The sequence below is a fragment of the Nyctibius grandis genome, chromosome 5 (assembly GCF_013368605.1).
Source record: "Nyctibius grandis isolate bNycGra1 chromosome 5, bNycGra1.pri, whole genome shotgun sequence".
NCBI classification, from domain to species: Eukaryota; Metazoa; Chordata; class Aves; order Nyctibiiformes; family Nyctibiidae; genus Nyctibius; species Nyctibius grandis.
The window spans coordinates 67,766,143-67,787,305 of NC_090662.1; the positions used below are offsets into that span (position 1 = coordinate 67,766,143).

The following is a 21,163-nucleotide window of genomic DNA, read 5'->3' on the forward strand; positions in this document are numbered from 1 at the left end:
GTGGGGTTTATGCCATCAACCAGATAATTAATGAACATTCAGGATCCTAGAAACAAACCAGCCAAAACATACTCACAGCCTGACAGCACATCCCTGGGACTCTGCTCCTCGAGTGCAGATTTTTAACCAGCTATGCATGTGCTCTGCAGTAATTTCATTTAGTTTGAAGTGTTTTCAGTTTGGTTGAGGAGAATGCCATCACATAGGGCTATGCTGAAAGCCCTCAGGCACCACCTCTATCAACTCACTCACTTTCCTCACGTTCAAGGCACACCGTGCCCAACAGGAAGTATGGCCAAGACTACGTTCAGCTTGGCTCTCTCCAGCCTCCCACAGTCTGTCAATACTACGCCCAGAAGCTCCACACTCTTAAAACTCTCCCACTGTCCTCACACCGCACTGTGGGAGATGCGACACGTACCCTCACCTCCATGCTGTGAAAATGCCATTCTCAAAGGCTGCAACACTGCCCTTGGCTGGTTTCAGGTACTCTTTGACCAGAACGCTGTGCCCTGTCCCACACAGACATTCGTTCTGTATTAAGGATACTGGAGCACATGCTATGAACCCTGCTTTCAGGAAGTTAAGTGTGGGGGGCCTCGGGCAGATCTAAGGTCACCTGCTGTGCAGCATGCGGCCCACCAGTCTGTGCCACGTGGCCTCAAGGCCAATGCCCCTTTCCATTTTGCCATATTAGCACGGCTGTGTCCTTACATTCATTTTTACCATATGATTTCCCTTCTGATTCTGAGGTCACTGAAGTCTCCATGCCATCCCCTCCAGTCCCTATTTTTCTCCCTAGCTTCCCCAAGAGTTGCCAGACAATCTGTTCTTGAAGATCCCCAGGGCTATGTCACAATCCCAGCTTCCACTCATCAGTCCTGCACCATTCGCTGACCTAAGTCTCCCTCTCTCTAGGGTGGTGTCTTTACCTCTGTTCCTGAGCCTGGCAAGAAGTTCTTGACTGTAATTGTCCGGCCCAATGCTGGGAAAGGTGCCTCCATGACACTCCTCATGAGCGGCTGCACCAAGGCAGGGGAGATGCCCCGTCTCTTCTCAACTTCATCCAAGATCTGAAATAAAAGCATGAAGACACAAGACCATGTAAAACAGGAGGAGGGAGGTAACACCAGGAATAAAGCGCACCAGTGTCTATGTTCTCTCCTTAACCCAGCATCTACATAGAACCTTGAATCATGAAGAAGAAGGTAAAAGGTGCAATTGAAGACCCTTAATTTCCTTCAACAAGAGAAAGCCAGCTCCAGTGAGGTCAACGGAAAGCTTACAATTTGCAAACTCCCCACCACCCTCGGAGTCAGGACTCCACCTTTTAATCCCTCAGTGTTTATATTCTGGTAATTCCGTTGAAGGAACAAGGCAACAGCTGACAATCTAGTTTTCCTTCTAACTGTGTTTTCGCTAGGTTCTGGAGTTAGCATGCAGTTCCTTCCCAACACCATTTCAGGCCCTTTCTTCAGCCATCAGCTTCCCTGATCCCCCTTCTTGTGGTGCTGATTTCACTTTCAGGTCCCTCTTGGCCTACAGCACAAATTCCCTCTCTCTTCCCCCTCACCTTAGAGAAGAGATTGAAGCATCCAAGGCGACTCACAATGCAGTAAACTTCTGGGAGACGCTTCCCTTTCCCACTGGGCTTTCAAAACAAACACAAATACACACACAAAAAACACCAAGAAAACGTCAGAGTTATAACTACTGCAGAGACAGAGTAACTGGTCTCTTAGTTCTGCAGCTCACTGGCTGGCTCAGAAACTGGCAGACATTTGACAGCATGCTGCTGATGACAATGCCTTAAGTCTGTCTCAAACCCTGGTAAGCTAGAAAGTGGGGAGAAATGTGCACATCGACAGTATGATCCCAACTTCCTAAGTCAAATGACTAAGGCAGTGCAGACTGCTCTACAGACAACTCTGAGCCTACAGGACCAGCACAGGTTTAGACAACTGCTTAGTAGCTATCTAAACCTGAGGGAGACAAACCCTATCTTCAGCTTAGTGGTGAAACAACAGTCCATGGTCATAATGTCAAGCACTGGTGTAAGGAAAACTCCAAGAAGCTATGCCTGGAGTGGAGGATGGTACTCAGGGAGGGACTTTGGTAGTGAGTAGAGCAGAAAAGAGCAAAGCTGCTCTGCTGCTGCTCGCTCTTTCCACACTGAAGAGCAGCAGCCTTTCACCTTCCAGAATGGGTGCCAACCCTGCAGAAGGCTGCATCTCTACAAAAAATAAAAAACAGGGATAATTACCAGCAGCCTCCTACAGTATCCAAATCGCCTGCTTCCATCTTCCCCCGTCAGGACAAATGAGAACGTCTCGCTGCAGAAAGAGAAACCAGAATGACAAGATACCCATCACCCACATTAAAAGTCTCTGACATACAAACCAAATAAACCCACAATGTTTTTGCACTTCCAATACACTCTTCTCAGGGCTCTGCCCAATTTTCTATCATAACAGCTCTCGTATTTAATTAGCTTGATATATAAATCTGTTTCTCATTAATCAGGATACGAAGTACAGTACTTACCTGGCAAACTGATGGATGGGGGCCCAGTCTTTCGCATCAGGGAAGCAAAACTGGGGAATAGCTTTCAACTGATCTTCTGCCTCGCGCATGAATTTGAACGAGCGCTCGAGCTAGCAGAAAAGAAAGAAGGAATGTTTCCAATTAGTCATGTGGGGATGGAATGACTTCAAATATTTTTCCTGTGACAAATGAAGAGGTGATGACAGAGGCTAAGCTTCTGCCTGGAAGATATTAAAATTTCTGTGACTCTGTCTCACCTAATCTTTAGATATCTTAAAGTAACTCTGTGCCCTCAATTCCACCAAGTGCTGCATCTGCAGCACCTGCCCCTGCTATATTGTGCCTCCAATCTGGGACAGATCTTCCAGCCAAGGGCGAGAGAACTGAAGTCTGAGGAGAGCTCTGGTTACATCCCATTTACAAACATGCTGTCACATTGGCCCTGTGTTTCTCCCATTCCTCATACCCTATTTTGAGCTAGACCGTTGGTGAAAGCTGTGCCTTCTCTTTAAGAACACGCCTTCTCCCAAGCATCAGTTTCCTTTAAGGAGAAAAGGGATAGAAAGGGAATAGCTACATAAAGTCATAGCCAAGGGCAGCAAAAGATCTGAATCAGATGCTCTTTCAACAGTGAGGAATACCATGACCATTTTCTGGGGGTGACTGCAACCCCTCTGTCTTCAGCCTCACTGAACACTGACACAGCAAAGAGGTTACTGCTATAACGTGCAGTCAACAGAGAAGCTGCGGCTTCTCCAGCTGTGCAAGTGCACCACGCAATCTGAGACATGCCAGCCAGACCTTCCTGACAGGCACCGCACCTTCAACGGAAACTGCTGGGTAACCTCAGGGATGTAGGCAGCCCCAGCCTGCTTCTTGTGCAGTGACACCACAACGAAGTATTCAAACAGCTGCCTCTCTTGATATTCGATCAAGTCCCGTTCCAAGGTTTGGTACCGTGGGGTTTGCTTCAGGCGAGATTTCACATGCACCAGGCGCTGGCTGTGAGCTATGAAGAAAAAGATTAGAGATTATGACTTCGCCTAGCTCGTTGCCCAGAGCACCAACAGTGCTTCGCAGAGACTTATGGATAAACTTGAAACCACCTCACTGCATTTACTTTGTCAGAGGCTGAGTAAGAGGTGGGAACCATTTAGAAGCTGCACTATAAATATCGACAGAGATGGGATGTTATCTTGTGAGTGCCATCACCCTGAAGAGCTTTGGCAGCAGAAGGATTTCATGGATAGCTTTTACAGATGAAGACAACCCAAACTGAGATCCATATGGGACATGCTATAGCAGATAATGTCTGGGCATTCATCCTAGCATTCATTTACGCATCTTTCAAAGTCAGCATGGTTAGGCGATTGATCACCTTTGTTCAGAGGAGGCTGTGGGTAGCGATCCCCACAGTTTTACAAGACCAGCACTTGGGTCAGGCTAGGGCTCCACTAGCTGAGTAACACTGGGGATGCCCAGCTTCAGTAACGCAGGCTGGGCAGTAGGCCAACAACGAAAAAACGTGAAAAGAGGGGCAAATGAAAAAGGCTGGCTCATGCCAGTCCCTCTTGTGCCTAAAACTAACCTCTCAGGACCATGTTTCTACAAGTTCACCCAAGACAACTGGAAAACAAGAAAAACTGCCAAGCAAGCTGTAACTGCAACACACATGAGCTGTGGGACAATAAACATTCCAGCATGGAAAGTAATGAAAAACTGCCTGCTGAGAAGAGACCAGATGAGATTCCCTAAGACCACTCCCCTGCTTTGTTTTACAGTCACATCCCAAATTAAATCTGCATGATGTCTCCCTTACCCCTACTACAAAAGAAAGAAAGAATTAACTACAAGCAGAGACTACAGCATATTCTCACAACTGTGCTTTTTGCGAATGCGGGTGGCAATGCAATGTTTTGACAGAAACAATAACCACAGGGATACTGCGGGAACTCCAAATACATAAGATGTCTGCTCGGGAGACAGGGATTCCTAAGAGATGGTATATACTTTAGGACAGACCCTTGAACTTTTGTCTGGTAAAGCTGTGCCACTCGCGGACTATTTCAGACAATATAATTTAAAGCAATCTTGAGGTGCCTCTTAAATCAGAGAGTGTAACAACCCCTGGACAGTTAAAGCCCTGGAAAGATGGCTCAGACTCCTTTCTCACATCACCTATTATGCTATTTGCTCTAAGGCTGTAATTCCTCAAAAGTTTTCAGAAGTGGTTTCTATTCTACCAGGGACTTCAAAAGGAGCAGTGTCACAGCAATGCTGAGAGCTTCTGAAAAGCTCGCTCAAGCTCTGCGTTGTTTATATTCTGTGCAACCTACTAAAGATACCAGATTGTACTGCTGTCACCATGGCAGAGTTTGTCATTGAACATTTTTTCTTCCCAAGGGTCAGCACTTATGGCTCTGACACGCAGTCTGATGATTGCTGTCTGATGATTTACTCAGTTGATGTAGAGTGACTTGCAAATCAGAGGTAACTGGCTGGTGTGTTTGGTCTGTTACGTAAAACATACAAAATCGAAAATCCCAGATAAAAGACACTTGCTAAATCATCTCACTTTCCTATTTAAAAGTAGAAAAGTCGACAGTTCAACAAAGCATAAAGCAAAATACAGGTGCAGGCAGAGCAAACAGCAAGTGCCACAACTCCTGTTCACAGTCATGTAGACTTGCACAGTCACTCAGATCCAGGTATGGATCTGGATATTGTTCAGAGTCCAGTGCTGTTGGATTTGAGGCGACTTCACATGATCTCCATCATACCCTCTACAGGCAGTTCCTAGCTGCAGTTATACAGATGTTACAGAGAAACCCAAAGTGATGCACGATTTACTACGGCAACCAGTAAAAGACAAGAGTTTGAGTCTTCCTGGCCACATCTACACTGTCTTTCTCAGCTACATCTGAACATTGACTATATTTCACAACACTGTGTTTCAGGACAGTTGTGAATGTAATTTCTGCACAATCTGGGCACAAACCCTCTCTCCCTGTCTCCAGGCTAGCCTGAGAACCTGTCAAAAGGTAGGTGGTGGCAGCAATTTTCAGCTTGATCTTGCTAACACAGCAGTACAGATAAAAGATTTCCTAATGCAGAGGACAGCAGGAGCATACAGCAGTCCTTGTGTCGGAAGTTGTGTTCACAAGAGGGAACTCAGTCTGAGGTTTTTGTTCTAAAAACCTGAAAGAGAGTAAGGACGAACACTCTCAAGCACAACACGCTATGGTTGACACAGAGTGGGAACTGCTGCTTATGCCTGTCTTTTCAGCTTGGGAACTGACCTACTACCCAGATCAGGTGTGCATGTGAGTCACGAAACTTTGGAATCTGAGGGAGTTTCCATCTTGCATTTTAACTCTGCCAGGACTTTGAATCTGCCATATAAATTCCCAAAAGATTGTAACGCCACCAGCATATCACAGGGCTAATTACCGGTACAAGAAGGTTTCAGAAGAGTATTATGGAGACCAGTATACCATATAGCTCTACTGGAGTGAAGCAAGTAATGCAGCGCTTTATCGCAACTCAGCCAATGCAGAAGAGTAACCAGCAATAACACATATAGTGCAGTTCTGTTTTCCTAGCTAGCCACTCTTGCTGGTGGTTTTTCTCCCTTAGGTAAATGTATAGTGCCGTTTCTGAACACCCTGTCCCATACAATACTGCTTGTGTCAGCCTGGTCACACATTTGTGACTGTGTACTTAGAAAAACCTCATTGTATTTCCACAGTGTCCCAGCCATCTCCTAGGAAAGTCAGTGCAAAGAGCTTTGATGGGAATTGGAACAGATGTTTGTTTTGGACTCCTATAGTCCTCTCCCCATGGATTTTATTCTGCAGTATTGAGATCTTAGTTTTCTCACTGTGTTCTGAGTGGAAACAAGCTCCTTCTCCAAAAGTAGAACACAGAAGAGAGATCTTGACCCAGGATCTCAGAGCAGAGTTTATCAGGAGCTATTGGCTCTCTTCACATATTTGCCTTACCTTTCAGTTTCTCTTCAGTATCACTGTCTGATTCACTGTTTTCATCTGTAACTAGGAAAAAATAAAGGGGAAGATGAATTAAGTAAAGCCTATTTATAACTGCATTTCTTATCACTGGCATGAGAAAGCCAGGCCTGGCAACTTCACGGGGAAGACAGTACAGATCCCAAGGGCCTTGTTCTTTTCAAGGGTGCACATGCCCACACACATTTAGCTTACCAGCCTTGGTGTCTTCCCATTCATTCAGGGAGTAATAAAAAAACACATACAATAAAATCAATTTTGCACAGCCAAAAGAGTTGCATAAAGAACGAAATGCCAGAGCAGTATTTTATCCAAGTCTGTATAAGCACAACACCAAGGCAAAATACTGATTAATATGCACTAGTTTGTGGGACAAGGGATAAAAATAAGCAAACAAAAAAACCCAACTGCCAGACTGAATCAGACTCAAGGTCTATATGGTCCAATAGCCTGTTTCTGCCAATGATGCCTTAGATGCTTCAGAGAGGGGTATAAAAAATAATGTAGCAACAAGTCTGGGATGCTTCCCCTGAAGGTTCATATAAACATACTCATCCACCCTGTGGGTGTATATCCTATATAAAATAGGATAAACAGTAACAAGTAATTGTGGGAAACAAATGGAGCTAGTGGTCACCTTTCACTGGAAATTAGGGTGTTTTGGAAAAAAATACTGTGTTGGAAAGACATAATTTTAAGTTTTACAGAGATGAGATGTTTAAAAGTAATTGCTCTGAAGTACCTGAACACTTCTGGCAAGTTGTTAATGGACAGTGGGAGGCTGAAAGTCTCAATCCTGCTGTGATGGAGAAGACCCTACAGTCAAGTCTAGAAACGCTGATTCCCAACTGAGGCTATTTGTTTATCAGGATGCTGAAGGAACCAGGACTGTTTCAAAATCTACTATCTTCCATTGGACAGTTCACTAAAGTGACACATTCCCGCAAAATATTTTGATCTCAACAAGTCAGTCTCTTTGGACAGAACATTCCTCTCCAAAGCTTCCAGCCCATTCCAGAAATAAACATCAAAAAGGAGGGACATTTCTGGTATGACCTATAAGGTTATCATGTAAAGCTATGGAATGAAAATGAAGGAAGAAAAACAAAAAAAGTTCTGTTTTAATGGAAGTCTTTTGGGCAGAGGAACAGCCTTTATCTTCCCAAAAGAAAGGGTAGAAGCCCCAAAATCCAGTCTCCCCCTGGACTTGAAGAAACGCTAGAAAATGTCACATAAATCATGAAGCCAGCCTAAACTCTAAGACAAGTCCTCAAAAAGTCTTAGATGTATGATGATTCAAAGTTCCTTTACCTTTCCCTGAATTGTTCTCTGTAGACTGCGATAGTCTCTTGACACGTTTCTTTCCCCTTCGTGCCTCATAAATGGCATTGATTTTCAATACAAGCTGCTCAGCAAACACACAAACAAATGAACAGGGTTATTTTCCTCCTCAGGCAAGAAAGAAAGTTAGAATTTCATGCTAAGTGCTCTGTTTCCCAACCCTGGCCATGTTGAAACTCTTCACTTGATGACACAGAACTGACAATTACCAGCATCTACCTTGCTCAGCATGGCAGGAGCACCAGGCAATGAGCCCTGATGAAAGGCCAGGCCTTAATGCCCTTCCACACTGTGAGGCCGTATGAGCTTGATGGTGCCCACCTGGGCCTCTCCATACCACGGTCCATGCTCCAGGGAGCACCAGAGGGCCCCTTGAGAACCTGCCCTGGTCTGCAGGTTTGAAAGCAGAAAACTGCCTGGGGGATGACAGCACACTTTGATGTCTTTATGCCTTTAACACCTGTTGTGGGATGTGCTCAAAAGCCTTCATATCAAGCATGGGGGAAACATATCATACAAGGAATGCTGAAGAAATTGAGGTGGGTGGAAGCCAATGATGCTGAAGTGCTTTATCCTAGTGGATTGCTTTGCAAGTCCTTTAATCCCTGGCCTCCCAGCTGACCAGGAGTGAGGACATTTCAGTGTTGGGCATAGCTGAGCTTAGTGGCTCACTCAGTGCGCCTTTGGTCTCTCTCTCTGCCCCGAAGGGGAACGGAGTTGCAGAAGGACCATGTCAGGCTTCATCAAGTCTCCTCAAGCAGAGCTGCCTCCTTGTCAAGGTCCCAGGCAAGAGTAGCAGGACAAGGCCACAGCATCCAGATTTATTGCAGAAGGTCTGGGATCCCTGCACACATGTCCTGAGAGCTCAAGGTAAGACAGGCCCACCACACACTTGGCCAGGGAACTCTGAATACAAATATTTAAGTGAGAGGCAGGATGCTCTGATGTGGAAGTGCAGCCTCCAGCCAGCCAGCCAGCTCAAGTCTCAGGTCAGTCTTGCCACTGACACAGTAAATCTGAGTTCTGAGCTTGCTCTGCAAGACTTCTCAGTGGCACTGCCTGGTAAATATACACTTGTAATCTTCCCTTCAGTTGACATAAAAGTATGTGTGAACACACTGATAGAGCTCAAGCACATGCACAGATGTGTAGGCATACTGGGAAGGAAAACCCTAGACATTTGTAGCCTTTGGCTCATTCCTGAAGAGCTGAGGTATACAGAGAGTGCATTCAAAAATCAGATATGCAAACATGAACGTAGATCTGGCAACCAGGAAACAAAGATACACAAACACATCCCTTTTTCCCCAAGTGAAAACTGTGGGTTCAGGAAAAAAATCACCACGGACAGTCCTTGGTAGCCTCTGCTTGTCCTGCAAAGACTGGGATAAGCAACTGTGTTTTTATAACTGTGTTTTTGAAACATTCAATAGACAGACTGCTGCCAAACCTCAGCTGGACTGAGTACACTTCCTGCTAGATCTGAAAGAAAATAAAATTGAAACGGAGTCATGCTGTATCCACATAAGAAGTAGGAAATGTTGCTCCAGAAAATGCTCATGACTACAGACAACTCCTTTTGTCACTCAAATGTCAGTATTTTCATTGTTCACCTACAATCACACCCTACCTTGAATTAGAAACAGCCAATGCATGAATCAGACCTACCAAAGAACAACAGATTGCCAGGAGGGAACACCAACACAACACACAGAAATTTTCTGACTGTCCTATTCATCAAGCAAAGAAGGAAATACGATGGGGTATGTTTTTTGCAAAAATATTAATTGCTTTTTTCCCCTCTGATAAAATTCAACTTTTATCCAAAACTTATAACACCTTTTTTTCCTTATTATTTTATCTCTCCTGACAATCACGATACCTCAGATGGAAAAATAACTTCTTCAAAACTTGCAGAGATGTTTGTGAGCCTTCATGCAGAAAGGAGATTAAACACAAGTCAACTGCCAGGACAATAGTTACACTGCAAGGATGCCACATTGGAAACTAAAGAAAACATTGTCTCATACTCCCATTCCTGCCTGCAAGGAGCCAAGCAAAAGAGAGAAAGCCCTAGATTTACCTTGGGAATCTTCCTTCTCCTCTTGCCATTCTGAGGGTCTCCCAAGGAGAAGAAGGTATCATCTGGACTGCTGGGGGTTGAGGGAGGGCTGATTTTGGATGGTGACCCAGTCCCATCACGACTCAGTTTCCGTATGTCTGGCAGTTTGAAATTCCGCCGCTCTGAGTTTTGTCGGAAAAAAATGGGCTTGGAAAGCAACTGGAAATGGAGGAGAAGGAATGAATGAACAGAGCACTTTACGTACCTTTGCTTCATTGCTAACACTGTCATGGCGGTAAACCCCATGGGGCAGCCACAGCACTCAGCTGGCAAAACAGTCCAAGGCAAAAATGCTCCCAGGACTTGTGTAATCCAGAGGTTGGGACTGTAAACAGGACAAGACTAACCAACCAGCCAGCCACAAGCACTTGGGATAAGGAGCAGCTAAGTCAGGAGGAACAGAGAAGCAGTGAGACCAGAAGAAAAGCACTGTCTTTGGTTGTCTTTGACAGTAGCCAGAATTAAATATTTCAGAGGAGGGCACAAGAAATGCCCTGATAGACAATTACAGAGACTAGTTTCCTCCTAAGCTCATTAGCAAGTTCAGTGGGAGCACAACAGTAGATATTTAGGTACCAGCTCGAAGTTCTTAAAGTCCCTGACCAAAAACAGCATCAGAGATGCAGAAAGCTCAGCTCCAAATAAAGAAAGGCAAACCACTCCTCACAAGAAAGATGCTCAGTAAGAACTCTTTCTGTCTTCTCCTACAGAATTTCCCAGCAGTTATGATAAGGTTAAGTCACACCTTTTGTGGGCACTGTATCTGCACTCCCAGAGGATGGATCTATGTGGCACTATGTGCGGGAGAGGTATCCAAGCTAATTCTGAACAAATCACAGCAGCACCATAGCTGAGGCAGCATAACGGTCTGCTGCCATCAACAGACACACTCAGCAGAGTTATTAGCCAGACCAATTCATTCAGGTGAGCTCAGATGTCTCTAGATGGTTTGGCAGAAGACGCTCAACTCACAAAAATGCTTACCACCCACAGAGAAGTCACATGTTCAAATGAGTCTGGGAAGAGCCTTCGCATTGAAGAATCTCATCCTGCACTAGTGATATAAGCTACTACTGAAAGTCTGTCCAGACCCATTCCCCACCAGTCTCTAGCCCAGGCAGGCTCTCCAGTGTGATTCACACTGCAGTTGCAAACCCGTTAGTTGCCAAGAGAGCTGCAGCACTTCTTTTTCTGACTGATGCAGATCGTGGCTTTTATATGTCAAAGCACTGTAGCATAATATAATTACTCCTATTCAGCTCTTTGCTAAGTGTCTCCTGCTGGGAACCATATCTATGGTGAAATATCTATTCCTGTGTAATACTGCAGCCCCCTTTTGATAGCACAGGTGGGAAATCAGGGTGCACAGGTGATCGCAAAGCTCTCTGAGGGAAATCAACTTCATCCCAACGCTCATATATATAGACCCTTGCTGCTTTAGACCTAACCAGCAACAAGGAGAATGGATTGAGAACCACAGAACAATTTTAACTTTTAAGTGCTGAATTATCTAAAGAAACCTCAGTTTCTGATTAAGCTGGTTGGAAAAGAGCAACACGTCAAGAAACGCTGCACGTCAAGCTTCTAAAAACGCTGGGTAACAGCTCTAATAATAGCTGCAACTTGTAGAGCATGGGAAAACCCTTTGGTCAGGAAAACCATGTTTAGATCCCTGCTATCCACTCTGAACTCAGTTGTTGCCAAGATGACTTCTGCTATCACATTGCCCCTGCTGTTCCAGGCTGGGACTATCTAAACAGACAACAGGAACCAACCAAAACAGCTCAGGAGGCTGAGAGCAGGGCTTGCCTTGGTTAGCCCTGAGCTCTGAGCAAGAGGTGCAGACTAATGTTTTACCTCTTCTTTTGGTTTCATTGCCAAGGAGAAAAACAGCACCAGGCAGGCTGTGAGCTGTGCTGCTGGGGACATCCTTTTAGTATTGGCCCCCTAACCAGGGGATTGGCATTGCATTAGTTACCAGCAACCAGTCTTACCAAGGAGAGAGCAAAAGAGGCATCCTAAGGGAGGGGCTGCAGAGGCATCTTGGCATCAGCAAGGGCAGGCTGTGTACTGCCCACTGACACCGAGCCAAGATGACTGCAGGGCTTGATTACCCAAGCACTTAAGTACCCTCTTTGAGGGCAGGAAGAGGTTTCTTGCACTGTATTAGCAAAAGGTTTTCTCCCCTACCAGGGGAAGGCAGCCCTAGTGTGAAAAACAGTGAAAACCAACAAACCATTTGTATAAGGGAATGATGTTTTTTACTTTGCTAAAGGGCAATAAGTACCCTGTTATCACACTGTACGCTGACCAGTGGTATAAGACAAAAAGGAAAGAAACTACGACATGATGAAAATCAAACTGGCAAAATTCCACTTTTTCCACACAGAACCTGGATTTCACCCAAAAACTTTCTGGAGCAGGAGAGGTGGCCGCTAGAATCAAAGTACCTTAGTGGGAGTCCCAGGTACAGAAGAGGTGGGGGATGCTGGGAAGGTCAGGACACATTTCTTCCCCAGACAGCGGCTGTTGGTCTCAATGTCTTCATAAGGGTTTTCCTTCGATGGTGGATCTGCAGCAAAAAGCCACAAGCAAGAGACTATAAGTGCAGAAAATCCTTGAGGTTTGCCATAAAAATCTGTTCGGGGATCTGCTGGCCTTCTCCCACCTCCCACATCAGACATAAAGACCTGTTCTCAAGCATTCCTGCAATTGCTTCGTTCTCTCCATAGCCCTAGAAGTCCAGCTGCTCACTGGATAGTGTCCAAACCCTGACACTGACATATGCAGCCATAGGAACGTATCACAGATACTACAGATGGAAAAGACACAGCGAGTCCTCAAGTTCATTTCCCTGTCTTCAGAGGAGCTGTGAGGTTCTCATGCACATCAGTCCATAATCGTATTTCCTTCTTTTCAGTCTTCTGCTTAGAACAGTCTCCAAATGAAACTGTGAGCTGAAGGTTAGCATAAGGGTCCCCTCTCCTCTGCTTAAACTCCACATTTAGGGGGACCTCTGGTCATCATTTAATTGGGGCTGAAGCTATGCATTGCTCTTGGGCTGACTCTGCAGAAAGATTTAATCCACTCTCTGAACATGTCTGTCACACAACATAGGTTTTCAAACACATCCACCAATCATGAATGCCTCAATCTCACATGACCTACTTTAGAAAGAGGGAAGAATTCACCTCATCTAACCTAGGCCATCCAGAGTCAGGATGCTCTCTCCCTGGAGGGGAAGGGACACCTCTAAAGTAACATTGATCTCATTCTTACCTAGGATGCCCTCAAAAACACAAGGCTTGAATGATCACTCAGAGGTGGCCCTTTCTGTCCACGATTCTGGAGATGAGACACACAACTAATCTGAGTTTTAAACATCCAAATTACATATAATGAACTTCTTACATCCCACTCTTCAGCAGTGCTGGGAAATGCAAACACAAGTGTGTTCAAAAAGAACACACAACTCTGAAAAAGAAGGTCATGACATCTCCACCCAAGCATCTAAGAAACCAAGGACAAAGGCTTAGCCCTAGCATCTGCATGGGCAGGCAATTTATTATGAGACTCCTCTCTTCATTGCCATAATTTCTTGCCATCCCAGTGGACACCTGGGACTTGAAGCAACTGCCTTTTTCTTATTGTCATGTAATGCTTGGCTGCGAGCAAAGACTGGAGGTCAGTGACACTGCAGGCCTCTGCAGCAAGGACTAGTAATGGCTGTAGGATCTGCCTAACTGGCATGCTCCCACTTGCCTGCCCTGCTGGGGCAGGAGTGCAGCTGAAGTCTTCAGACAAGGACAGAAACCCAGGTCTTTTCCAACACTGTCTTCTGTGTGTGGCAGCACTACAGTGGTGGATCTGAATTCACCAAGGAGGAGAAGGTAAGCATGTGTGACACCAGCAAAAGCAAAACTGCGTGAAGATTTTGTCAGCAAACATGCTCCTGTCCCTGAAAGCGGCGCCACTTTCTAATTTCAATGGCACACTTCAGTACCGAAAATATACTTCAGCTGTCACACAACTGGGTAGAGTGGAGAAAAAAGAACAAGCTTGGGTTCTGTTGCTTACCCCATCCTCAGATTGCTCGGCAGCATGTCCAATTAGCCTCAGTCTAGAAGACAGAACACCATTTCCCTCTTTTTGACAAATAAACCTTGTCGTCCATCTGCCCAGTATGATTTCCCATATTCCAGGTAAGCACTGGCGAATGGGTAAAAAGATGGTGCATGAAGGGAATCTGTGTGACTTGCTGGGAAAGGGAGCGGTTCTCCCGCCAACAGCTGAACCCCTTGCCAAGTCACGCGTATGAATATGGGGTGTATGTGTGTGCTTGCATGCCCTGATGGACACACATGATTATCTGTGGGTCAGCACTAGTGTCCTGGGGCTGAAGTCTTGGTTCCCCTTCCATTGGTGTGGTTTCCACACGTTGTTTGTTTTGTGGACTATAGCTGCCTGTGGTCTTGTGAAAAACAAAACTGTAGCTTTTTTAAGTTATCCCTGCCCACCCCCTTTCCCAAGCTTCCATGGTAACACCCCCAGGGCTGCAGGAACCAATTAAAGATCACTGACTCCAGGCAAAGCCTAAACATGCAGCAAGAAAACAAAAAAACAAACATGTCCCATTAGCTGACAATTACCCATAACTTTGTTTTCTTCTAATCTTTGCAACTAAAAGCTGGAGGGGAGAGGAATTTCAGCCTGGTATTTGAGTTCCCTGCAAGCTTGGGAGACAGCGGTGTGCTTGTGTTTGAATGGATGGATTTGCCTATACAGCCACTCTGTAATGCTATCCATGTTATTCCAGCTGATGAGGCGACCCTTACTCAGTGGTTTCCGAGACCTCCCACCACGCCCCAAGACAAAAAAGCCCAGCAGCTGCTGAGGCACTCCCTGTTCCTTTGGCCCTCCAAGTAAAGAGAAGAAAAAAAGCAAACACAAAGCCCCTAGCTCCACAAACGAGGCAAACAGCTTCAAAAATGTCAAAAAGGATGGACTGGCATCACCTTGTCTGCCATCAGTCCCAAAGGAACACGATTCCTTTGAGAGATCTTTCTCATCAAGTATGAACAGATTTTATTTATATCAAAATAATAATGCCTGGCCTGCTCCTGAGAAAGTGCAGCTCCTCCCATGCCGAACAACACAGACCACCTTTGTAGGATTACAGCTGCATGGCGAGAGCTGACACAGCTATTCTCTTCCTACTCTGCTAAACTCGGCCAAGAGCTTTACACAGCACCAGCCTACAGCTACTAAAACTCATTAAGGTTTTCTCAAGAAGGATGCTTCTATTCTATGTTCCATAAAAGGCCATCTAACTCACAATATTAAAAACCACTATATAAATTGAGAGTGTTACAGGAAATAATCTTTAAAATGGCACTGATCTGCCATTGAAGTTAGAGAATGAAATAAAACTCAATTTCAAAGACTGTGGGACCTAGTTTCTTAATTTCAATGGTACCTTGAGCCATACACAATCCTATTTCTGAACTGTGGAATTGACTTCAAGGCTATGTTTTCAGACCATTTGCATTATCTCAGTGGTGACAAGCTCATCACAATGGACAGACCAGAGCTGTGAGAATTAGTCCACAGGACAAAAGGAAGACAGAGGAGAGATGACAGCAAAAAATAAAAGCTGGTTCCCACATGCCTCAGGTTCATCTTTGAAGCTGAGTTTGACGAGTTTTGAAATACTTGTCCATTTTTCTTATTACCTGCCAATAATCTGCGTAAACCATGTCTTGGTTTGCATTTGGATAATAAACGTACTTTAGTCAGCACCTCCACGGAGTGTCTGTTGACCACGAGTTTTCTCAGCTACCCAGTATTAGCAGTCAAATCCCTTCCCTGTCCAAAGCTCCTACCCAGGATGTCTTCATAGACGTTCTCCTCAGATAAAGTGCGTGTGAGGGCCAGCTTGGTCTGCGCGTACCAATCCACCCGGCCGTTCTCAGACGATGACTGCAGCAAGTCTTCAAACTCATATGACTTCCTGCACCATTGATGGGAGGGGAGAAGGAGCAAAGAGGAGAGTGATAGAGTTAACCAGCATTTATAACCAAATCACAGCTAATTCACTTCTCCAACATGCCACACAGCTGGCAAAAAGAATTGCTGAGAAGAGAACGTTTCACAGCCTCATCCCATATAAAGCATGAAACAGTAACACTGAAATCGGTTATTTTTATCAGCCACACAAATAAAGGCATCTCAGGGATGCTGTAGATAATCTGGGTTGTCATGGCAATAGCACGCTGTGAAGATGCAAGTGTTAAGTGGCACATCCTGCAACATGTCACGGAACCTTAGGCAATGAGGTCCCATCTACGGCACAGATCCCACCCTTGGTGGGAATAGGTGGGCCCCAAAATCAGCTCTCTTTGAGCAGCACAGGAAAGCAATAGTTGTATGCAGGATGGTAGAAAGCATAAAAACAATTAAGTGTCCTCCCCTAACAAACCTGGAAAGTTTCCATTTCCTTCCTGCACCCAAGCCAGGAATTTTTAGGTGACAGTTTATGCAGAGGGCATTAGAAACAGCTGTACATTTTACGCTTCCCACCCCAAAAATGTGTGACAATCATGTGGGAGGGGAGAAAAGGCAAGAAAGCACTCCAGAAGAATATCACACATCAGATTCAGTTAGAGGAATAGGTTTACTATGAACAGTGAAAATGCTGTGGTAGAGTCTAGAGATTATCATTCCAGAACCTGTTCCAGACCAGCTGTAGTCATTTTGTAATTAAACAGATTTTCTGCTAAGAAAACAAAACAAAACCCCAAACCCCTCAATCTTGGGTTTGAAGGTTAAGCCATGTAATACAGTGACCTTAAAGCCCAAATCTGCCATGACTTATCCCTTCACAGTTATCCTGTGAAGTTGTGCTGGCCACTCATACGTTCTCAGAGAGATGACTGAGTGCTGGTTATGGCCAGCAAGGCTTTCTTGGGGATTATGAGTGACTAGGGAAGATCTGTCTCTCCCGGAGAGATATGGGAAGGTGAGACTACACCATCAAGACCAACACCTTTGTGAAACACAGCCCAAATACCTGTGGTCAGTGTTGTTCTTGAGCTTCCCACTCCAGAGCCTCCTGCTGACAGCTGACGGGGGAGGAGAGGAGGGTAGAGGAGGGGGAGGAATGGATGGCAGAGGGGGTAAGTTTCTTTTATTCCTAGCTGCTGGCACCCAGTCCTCTTCCCCCTCGTGTTTGAAAGTCCGCCGGGGCTTTGGCAGCGGGTTGATGAAGGGTTTCTTCTCTGGCACCGCTGGCTCTGTGTACACGTTCTCCACCATGCAGTCCTTCAATTTCACATGAGAAGTTCTTACCTCTTCTAGAGTCCCAAAAATTGGCTCACTGATTTCAGAGTCCAAGCCAAGAAGCCTTTTGTTGAGCTCAGGCCCACATATGCTCTCATGGCCCTCAGGAGCAGTGTGTCCTTGTGCTGCCTTCTCCTGCAAGCACTGTGGGGAATAGTAAGTACCAGGCAACTGTGGCTGCAGCTCTGCTGAGCCGTCTTTCAAAGCCTGCTCTAGCTTCTTGACCTGACTAAGCACTGAAAGATTCTCCTTCTGGACCTCCCACTTCCCACCTTTCACCTCCTTGCATTTTCCAGGGCTGGACTCCACTTCCTCATCCTTCTGTGCTTCCCCCTTTCGCTCTGCTGCCTGCCCTGTGCCTTTCTGAGTTCCTGCTTTCCGCTCATTCTCTCTGCCTGCCCCTTTGCACTCCAGTTCCCAGTTCATAAGTCTTTTGGTCTCCACTTTCCGAGTCGCCAGTGCTTCCCCACTCGTCTTCTCAGTTACACAGGACACCTTGTGCTCCTCTTTAACTCCCTGCTCCTCCTGTCTGCGAGGAGCAGACTGCGTTTCCTTTTTCCCTTCCCATTCTGAAATTTTGTCCTTGATGCTGAAGGACTTATTCCTCAAGCCAATTTTTCCAGGTGACCATATATTCTGAGTGCCTCCTATCTGTCTCCTGATGATTTTACTGTTTTCTTTAACGTTCAGATCCACAGATGGGTCACTGATGATCATTTTGGGACTAAGCATGTTCTGCTGAAAGCAGTCTAGCCTTGGATCCAGCATCAAGTTCTCCAAGGCGCCCAGTGGGTTCTTCACCACAGAAGAAACTGGTTCAGCTTCAGGTGTTAAACCCAGGGTGACACAGGCACCTTCAGAACATCTCTCACTCAAAAATCCAGACAAAGGTCTTTCTAATTCCTTCACAGCTGCTGTATTGCTTTTATCTGCAAGCTTGATCCTACACGCCAAAGACAAAAAGAGAAGAAACATTCACCACCATTGCTCACCCTTGGTTTAGTCCATCAGCTCCACAAGCTCTACTCACAAAGCTGATAACAGCAGAGGATGTTCAAACCTAGCACTTGAGAGATGGGCTTATGGGGGAGGACACTCAGGGAAACGTCCTTCTAGCCAGAACACAACGCTCTCCTCTTGTTACAACTAAGACAGTTTGAAATGAAATCTTTCTCTATGGCAGAAGTAGGTGGCAGGTGAGAGAGGTCTTTTTTGTACATCAGACACGCAGATACCAATGAGAAGTTCACCAGCATTTTTATGTGTGTGTGTGTGTGTGTGTGTGTTCAGAAGTGCAGTAGGGTTTTGGACATTGTCAGGGCATTAAGGAGGTCCACTGCAAATAAATGCAAAATGGACCATTTGCAAACAATAGCAAAACTGCTGCTCTTAAACAGAAAACACATGCTACAGCTGGCATTCCTCTAGTGCCTGCTCAGAGGATCTCTCTTGATCCATCCAAATGTATATTAATGCACAAAGACTGCACTTTTATTATTATATTTCTATGGCCCTACCATCCCAGGCCACTCATGGGCTTGGGCTCCCATGCACCCAGGCACACTCCCTTGGCCTAGAGCACGTAACGTAGCACCCAGACACCAGATTCAACATTCTCAGAACAAAGGATTAAATGTAATCACTATTTGAGTCCAAACTGCACCAAAAATCCCTAATATATTTAGCCTAGGGATTTCCAAGTGTGTGATATCACACCATCAATATTCTGATATTTTATCAATACAGCAAAATTCCAGCTGAACAGACAGTTATGTTTCTGAACCAAAGCACTTATCTGTGTCTTCGAGGTTTGCCCGGGCTTGGGAAAGAGCACTAGGACAACACAAGGTAGTTACTGGAATGCAAACCCATATCGTTAGTCCCATTTAACCACGATCCCAACACTGAGATTCAACTCGGGAAATTACTTCATTAACTTAAATGTATGAAGTGTGCTTCTTCCAGAACTTATTGCTCTTGTAAGAGCATCCATGTGGATACCCCATGTGCTGGCAGGCCTTGAGCTTTGTCCTCGAGTTAAGCAACACTGGCAACCACTGCAGACTCAGTTGTAGCACAAATTGAGTCTGGGACGGGTTCTGAGCAGAAATGGGAGCCAAGCCAGATACTGTTCTTCCCTAGCCTCACAGATATTTAACTCCTGGCTGTCTCAGTGACAACATCATGCTTTGGTTAAGAGCTGGCACTGTGAACACCATGGCCTTTCCCAGAGAGCATGGCATCATAGTGCCACTGGTGGTTGGACTGTGGAGGAGAAACCAAGGCTGGACACTGGGAAAAACCTGCACTGGGTGGGGACAATAGGGCTTCTCTGAGGAGTCTGCAGACCCTCCATCGCTCCAGCTGTGAGTCTAAGACATTAACAGTCTGACTGGATGCTAAAATGCACAGCGCCACAGTCCTGAGATGGCAATGAAACTACCCGAAACCTACAGGGGTGTGTTTTAACGTGTGAGGAGAGAGGGACAGTGCAGAGCAGAGAGAATGTCTCCTTCCTTTGGTTTTCTCTCTGTTGGGGATAACACACACGAGCAAAGCACCCCGGCACTGAAACACAGAAAGCTCTCACCTCTCAACAGACTTGCAGACACTGCTTTCCGACTTGCTGCTCACATCGGCCACCGTGCTAGCTGTCATCATGTCAGCACACAGCAGGGCAGCAGGTCACCTGCAGACAGACACAAGGAAGAGGCATTGCTCTGTGCTCAGCATCCTTCCCTCTTCCTTCTGCACACACACACACACACACGCACGTGTTTCTCCCTGAAACCCAGAAGAAGAGCAGAAGCAAGACATGCCAACTCTCTGAGGACAGCCTCAGTTTCCTCCTCTGTGAAACGGGAAGAGGGGTGATAGCATGACCCGTCAGAAGCCCAGGGAGTCGTCGATGGGTTTTGAGAGCAAAAATTATATCTTTGACTCAGCATCAACTGCTGTACCATGACTTGAATATGAAGCACATTTTATTAAGGCTTTTACTGTTGCCAAAATCTCAGCGGATTTACATTTTTTTTCCTTGCAGAAGACTAAAACAAAACCAATTTAAAAACAACCTGTGTTAAGGCCACATGACTGAAGTGGTCCCTGCGCATGCAACACTGTCGCAACTTCCCCAGCGAGGGACAGAAAACATTTCAGGCTGAAGGAACACTGCACTGCAGCAACTGGTTTCCTTCTCTCTGGTGGGCCATGTTAGACTGCTACTGATCTGATTTCAGAGGACAGCTCCTCATGGGGGTAAGATAAATCAGTCACAAAAATGAGTCATTCTGTTTGCCTCATGATTTCTAGCATTCATGAAGCAACTGTCCCTCTCTTTGAGTACTGCTGCTACCCGGTCAATGCAACAGACTCCATCCTCTTTTTATTGGCCCACAATACTCTTACTCATTAAATAAAAAATAAAAGAATTACTCTGCTACTCTGCAGCACCACCTCTCCTCACTTCTCAGGGTGGTCTGCCTGCTCTGCAGCACTGCAATGACAAGGGGCTCACCATCTTGTAGGCAATACTTGGAAAATCTGAAGCCTCTCAAATCTGTCCACTTGGCTGGTCTGCCAGACGCTGCCCCGCCATGCCTAGCAATTGGCAACAAGACCAAGTGCCTTGGGAAATTTAGTAGGTTCTGTCGTTAAAAAAATAAACCTCACCACACCAGAAACAGTAAAGAACAAAAGGATCTCTCTTTTCCACTGTTCAAGTAATTTGGGCAGAGAGAGTAAAAAAGGGAAAAAAAAATCAGTCTTGTTTGTTCGCTGTTTTCTCTCCCTC

At 45.6% G+C, this 21,163-nt stretch overlaps 1 protein-coding gene across 2 annotated transcripts in view; it reads right to left on the reverse strand.

Moving 5' to 3' along the window:
* DENND2A (DENN domain containing 2A) overlaps window positions 1–21,163 on the reverse strand; it is a 64,039-nt gene that overhangs the window by 16,008 nt on the left and 26,868 nt on the right. Inside the window, exons 2-13 of one of the 2 annotated variants that reach the window (XM_068402323.1) lie at window positions 19,961–20,059; window positions 17,102–18,313; window positions 15,915–16,042; window positions 12,483–12,604; window positions 9,994–10,191; window positions 7,881–7,974; window positions 6,546–6,590; window positions 3,366–3,553; window positions 2,545–2,654; window positions 2,264–2,333; window positions 1,574–1,651; window positions 933–1,073 (exon numbers count right to left, since the gene is read on the reverse strand). In XM_068402323.1, the coding sequence (XP_068258424.1) occupies window positions 933–1,073; window positions 1,574–1,651; window positions 2,264–2,333; window positions 2,545–2,654; window positions 3,366–3,553; window positions 6,546–6,590; window positions 7,881–7,974; window positions 9,994–10,191; window positions 12,483–12,604; window positions 15,915–16,042; window positions 17,102–18,313; window positions 19,961–20,031 (2,457 nt within the window). In that variant the 5' untranslated portion in view covers window positions 20,032–20,059. Of the gene's footprint in view, window positions 1–932; window positions 1,074–1,573; window positions 1,652–2,263; window positions 2,334–2,544; window positions 2,655–3,365; window positions 3,554–6,545; window positions 6,597–7,880; window positions 7,975–9,993; window positions 10,192–12,482; window positions 12,605–15,914; window positions 16,043–17,101; window positions 18,314–19,960; window positions 20,060–21,163 lie in introns of both variants that reach the window. The other variant, XM_068402322.1, reaches the window with a different exon arrangement.